This window comes from Triticum urartu, chromosome 3A, assembly GCF_056163025.1.
Source record: "Triticum urartu cultivar PI428250 chromosome 3A, HENAU_Tu73, whole genome shotgun sequence".
Lineage (NCBI taxonomy): Eukaryota > Viridiplantae > Streptophyta > Magnoliopsida > Poales > Poaceae > Triticum > Triticum urartu.
Genome location: NC_141875.1, coordinates 697,157,578 through 697,162,897, shown reverse-complemented (window position 1 = coordinate 697,162,897; position 5,320 = coordinate 697,157,578). Strand labels below are relative to the sequence as shown.

The following is a 5,320-nucleotide window of genomic DNA, read 5'->3' as shown; positions in this document are numbered from 1 at the left end:
TCGGTCCATGCCTTCTGTTATTTTCTGTCGAAGTCATCAAGCACCTCATCCAGATTGGGATGCGCCAGCACTGCCCGCATATTTATTTGCCATGGGGAAGACCTCGTGTCGTAATCCAGCAGCGGAAGATCGAACTTCATCGATGCCATGTCGTCGAAACCCTAGACAGAAACAGGGCTCTGATACCACTTGTTAGAGATACAACACGCAATCTAACATGATGAAGAATGAAGTCAAACATAGGGACACAAGGATTTAACGTGGAAAACCTCTCCAACACGAAGGGCAAAGAACCACGGGCGCCAGCCAGCAAATCTTCACTATATCGGGGAGGTTGGGACTTACAACTGATCAACATATCCCGTGCAGCGACTTACAAGAGGTATATATACCACAGGTGACCTAGGTCAATATTGATCTGTACCCCCCCATCCCCCTTTGGCCTAAGCCTACCAACGACGGGTCTCGCTCCACACGCTCTTCAAAAGTTAGCCTTTGTCTTTATACTTGAATTTGAAGCATAACATAACAAAGCCCGACACTTCAAATTCCTGGTCGCTGCCTCGAATCTAGTTCTCCTGTGGCTAAGAGCCTAATATGGAAAGCTGAATTACATGCTCGAAATCATCCACGGCCAATGAAAGACACCGTCCACCTGATCATCCCTGGGCAGTGCACGAATCGCATGCCATAACCCGTTGAACTGTTCCCTTTCCAGTGCCGAAAAAATCAGGGCCACATCCAACTATGGTTGCGCAGTCCCTGCTGGACCATGTGTGATGTCGCTGCGCTGGTCTCTACCTTGTTGAAGATCGAAGGTGCAATGTCTCGCGACGATGCTCTCCTGATCCACCGATCCGTCCATAAGAGAAGTCTTGATCTGCTACCCACTGTGATTGCCACGAGAGTACGAGACTATTGAAGACCGGCACAGCTATCTCATCATGTATCATCTCTAGCCCTTGCAAGGGTCTGCTAGGCTGGGTACGTCGAAGCCACTCCCATAGCACTCTGCCTGCAACCTCAACTCCTTGATGCCAGGCCACTGAATTCCACCGGCCTCACTACCGTAGTCCACACAACGAGGCATTTGCCACCCTGAACAGCATCTGATCCCGCCTAGAAAAAAGAGCACATCCAACTTTCCATAGCCTCAAAAACCCAGACTGGGGCGTCCAAGACCAACAGATAGTGCACCGGCCTCGTTGCAATTACCGCCTGCACCAACACCAATCTGCCAGACCTTTGTACTAGCATAGAAGAAATGTAGCCACTTCATCAGTTGATGTACAGGCAATGTATATTCATGTTTTCCTGCAAAAAAATGTATATTCATGTTTATACTTAAATTAGTCAACTTAAGTATTGTTATTATACCCGTTACGTGTTTTCATGTGATATTATCATTTATAGTTTCATACAACCATGTCAATATGGGAAAACGGTTAAAATATGTATGGAAAATCATACAAAAATTAAAACAACATTTGTATTAGCATAGAAGAAATATAGCCGTTGATGTGCACATCCAGCTTTCTAGTACATGATTGCTATTCCCGATATATCCCGACTCAATCTGTAACCCTTGAATACATGTATGATATTTCTTTGTGATTTTTCAGACTAGAAGCCTGAACTACAAAGGCTATGGCAACGAGAGCATCATCGACGGCGCCAGGGGAGTGATGTCCAATCTCATCTCATCTGATCGCAGGGCATCCATGGCGTCAGTGATGGACGGACGGCTGCTCAGGTCTCGGTGCACACACAAGAGGCCGACAAGTAGTGCACGCTCCATCTGTTGTCGCCCAGCAGTGGACTCGCTGCCTATCAGACTGCCATCTGCCGCCTCAAGGATCGCATTCCCGTGGTACAAATTCCTTACCCATGATGAGAGTGGAGGCCTATCAGGGAGACACGCAGTTGGGTCCCTTCCAGAGACCCTATCTGTCTTTCCTTAGAACCTCATTTACATGTCGAACTACACCGCCGCGACTCGGGTCATCACTAGTCGTGTACATGTTAACAGGCTGAGGTTCCGGAAGTCCTCGAGGGGGTTGGGAATTCTCGTCGGAGGATAATGCCTGAGGAAGAAAGTGAAACTGTCGCCACTGATTGCACTGTTTACCTTGATTCGAAGGTGCAAGGAGGTGGTGAAGAGTGAGCTTGCCGGTGGCAACGTCCCACAGAGGCACGAGGCTGCACGTGCAACGATCAGCCTATATCTGTTCTGGAGGTTCGGTCCCTAATGAACCTGCAGCATACTATCAGTGTTACAAATGCTTGCCCCTAAATTGGAAGTGCCAGAGTGGTGGCCTTTGTTTTTTAGTTTTCGAAAAGAAAATCAGGCTTTCGGTCTCTACATCGGTTGATGCACACATCCAGATTTCTATTACATGATTCCTATTCCCGTTACATCTCGACTCAATCTGTGACCCTTGAATACATGTATGATATTTCTTTGTGATTTTCCCGACTAGAAGCCTGAACTACAATGGCTATGGCAGGGAGAGCATCAATGGGTCATCGGCGCTAGGGGAGTGATGTCCAATTTCAGCTCATCCGATCGCAGGGCATCCATGGCGTGGGTGATGGACGGACGGCTGCTCGGGTCTCGGTGCACACACAAGAGCCCAACAAGTAGCACCCGCTCCATCTGTTGTCTCCCAGCAGTGGACTCACCGCCTATCAGCCTGCTATCTGCGGCCTCCAAGATCGCATTCCCGTGGTACAAACTCCTTGCCCATGACGACAGTGGGGGCTTATCAGGGAGACGCACCGTTGGGTCTCTTCCAGAGACCATCTCTAGTAGGACAATGCCGAAACTGTAGATGTCTGACTGCATATTCCGCTGGCTCGTGTCCATGAACACAGGGTCTATGTACCCATAAGTGCCCTGTAAGACATCTGTGGTCTGTGATCCGGTTTCATGGTCAACAAATCTTGCCAATCCGAAGTCACCTAACTTGGCACCGTATGAAGTGTCAAGCAGTACGTTGCTCGACTTGATATCACCATGTACGATACACTGCTGTTGTTGCTCGCAATCTACATGGAGGTATTGCAGTGCAGAACCTAGGTCGAGGATGATCTCGTACCTGTTTGTCAAGGCATGTTACCATTACATAAAAAGAAATTAAGTTTCATCAATGTAAATGCTCTGGAGATGGAACTACATACCTCTTGTCCCATGGTAACCAACTGTTGCCCCGGTGCAGGTGCTGATCAAGGCTACCTTGTGGCAAGAGCTCGTACACAAGAAAAAGACGTGTGTGCCTGTCGTTCCGCCACCAGCATAGAAACTCAATTGGGTTCCTCTTGTCGTTGTAGCACCAACCTATCAATTCGACCAGGTTCCGGTGTCTCAGGCGACTGGCGATCCTGAGTTCATCCTCGAACGCCTGCCTCCCCTGCCCGGAGGCCGCCAGTTTGAATCTCTTTATTGCCACCGGTCTACTTGAGCTTGTCAGTTGGCCCCTATAAACAAAGGCGGAACCTCCTTGCCCGAGCCTGGTTTCATTGGCGAAATTGTTGGTCGCACGCGCCAGCTTATGATAATCAATATGTCCAAGGCCCCTGGCGAGTGCTCTGCATTGCTTCTTCCTCATGCATAGCTGCCATCGATGGACGCCAACAAAGATGCACACGATTGCAATAACTCCAATAACTGGTCCAGTTACCTCTATTAGCAGCTTCCACAGGTGAACCTTGGAACTCTTGGGCGTAGGCGCCGGGATCTCGGGGCTCTTCGGCACAGGCGGTGGAATCTCGGAGATCTTCGGTGCAGGCGCTGGCGCAGGCCGCAGATCCAAGGTGGAGTTAAATGACCAGGACATTATTTGGTGTAACTCGACGGCAGCCCCGGTGGCACCCGAGAAACCGATGGCCACCACACTGGGCAAGAGCTGCCTCAGGTCAACACTCGTGTTGACATGGTAGGTCACGTCGCCGATTTGGAGAACGGCCGCTAGTATTTTTGTGTCGTTCCCGTAGCTGATCTGGCAACTCATCAGGAAGCCAGACGTTAGGTTCTTGCCAGGCACAGTCGCGTTGGTGTACACGTGCGAGACAATGGAATTGACATCGATGCCCATGTGGCTGCCACTGGGGTCGAAATTATCGTTGAAGAAGGTGTCAAACTCAACCGCCACGGCTCGGTCGTCGCCCGTAGCCACCGTGCCGGCGATCTTGTTGAAGAGGCCGAGGTTCCCTCCGCCCATATCGCGTATGACATTGGGAATGCTCGACGAAGGATAACGCCCGAGGAAGAATGTCAAGCCATCGCCAGCGTCTGTATTGCTTACCTTGATTTGGAAGGTGAAGGAGGTGGTGAAGCGGGCGAGCTCGCCGGTGACGGTATCCCACAACGGCATGGGCGTCGTAAGGAACGCTCGGCCTACGCTGTTATTGACGCTTGTACCATCGCCGTTTCTTGTCAGTTGGATCACGTGAGACTGGGCGTCGTAGTATGCGTCACCCTGGAAACTGAGGTCTTGGGCGTCGTAGTCGGGATCGGCGAAGTCGGAGATAAAAGAAAGCGCGATAGCAGGATGCAGATGCAGAGAAGACCATGTCAAGTAGCAGAGGAGGATGAAGATCTGTATTTGGTGGGAGAAGCTCACAGCGGCAGCCATTTGCTGCGGCGTGTGTTTGGAAGTGGGTGAACAGAACACACATCATATAGAACTTCTGACATCGAAATCTTCAATAAATATTTCGCGATGCAGACGAACAGCGAGCTTTCAAATCTTCTGACCTGGACGTCACATTGGACGCACATCCTGTGTACAGGTCACAATGGCCTCTGGTAATGTCCGTTGAACAGAAAGGTGTAAGCCAAACGACAACACGGGAACACCTTTCTGAGCTACCTCCTAGGTGAGAAAAGAAGGTATACTATTTGCTGTCTGACCAAGTCTCAAGCATATGTTATTCTGACGATCAAGCATCGTCAGCATGCTAGCTATTACATTCGTCGTATGTATTTCGTTTTCCAATTCGATTCGAAACAGGCTTTCGGTTGCTTTATAAGTACATGTTTGTTTTGGCACACGGCTAAACTATACATGGAGTTGAAGAAGTCTTCGGAAATTGTATGTGTTCGTTTCTTTGTTTGGGCTTTTGCTCGTGTCGACCTCAATAATCATGCATGTGTCAAACTCAACCGCCACGGCTCAGTCATGTAGGACATGCTATTTACATCCTGGCATAGCATTACGAAGGCCCAACCCCATGGCCATCAGTGACAGCGCTGGAGAGGTTAGGCAGTGATTCTTTTTTTTTAATCTTGAAGTGGTCTCTACCGGACTCGCATAAGAGC

General features: G+C 49.5%; 1 protein-coding gene across 1 annotated transcript; it reads right to left on the bottom strand.

The window, feature by feature from the left end:
- Positions 1-2,515: 2,515 nt before the first annotated feature.
- Positions 2,516-4,634, bottom strand: LOC125547242 (L-type lectin-domain containing receptor kinase IX.1-like). Its single transcript, XM_048711197.2, has 2 exons — positions 3,181-4,634; positions 2,516-3,098 (listed from the first exon to the last, which is right to left on the bottom strand). The coding sequence occupies exons 1-2, from the start codon at positions 4,632-4,634 to the stop codon at positions 2,516-2,518; spliced, it is 2,037 nt and encodes a 678-aa protein (XP_048567154.2).
- Between the last annotated feature and the right edge of the window lie 686 nt (positions 4,635-5,320).

Coding starts and splice junctions, on each gene's coding strand:
- LOC125547242 (XM_048711197.2), bottom strand. CDS start 4,634: ATGGCTGCCGCTGTGAGCTTCTCCCACCAAATACAGATCTTCATCCTC. Junction 3,099..3,180: donor TGGTTACCATGGGACAAGAG/GTATGTAGTTCC, acceptor CTTGACAAACAG/GTACGAGATCATCCTCGACC.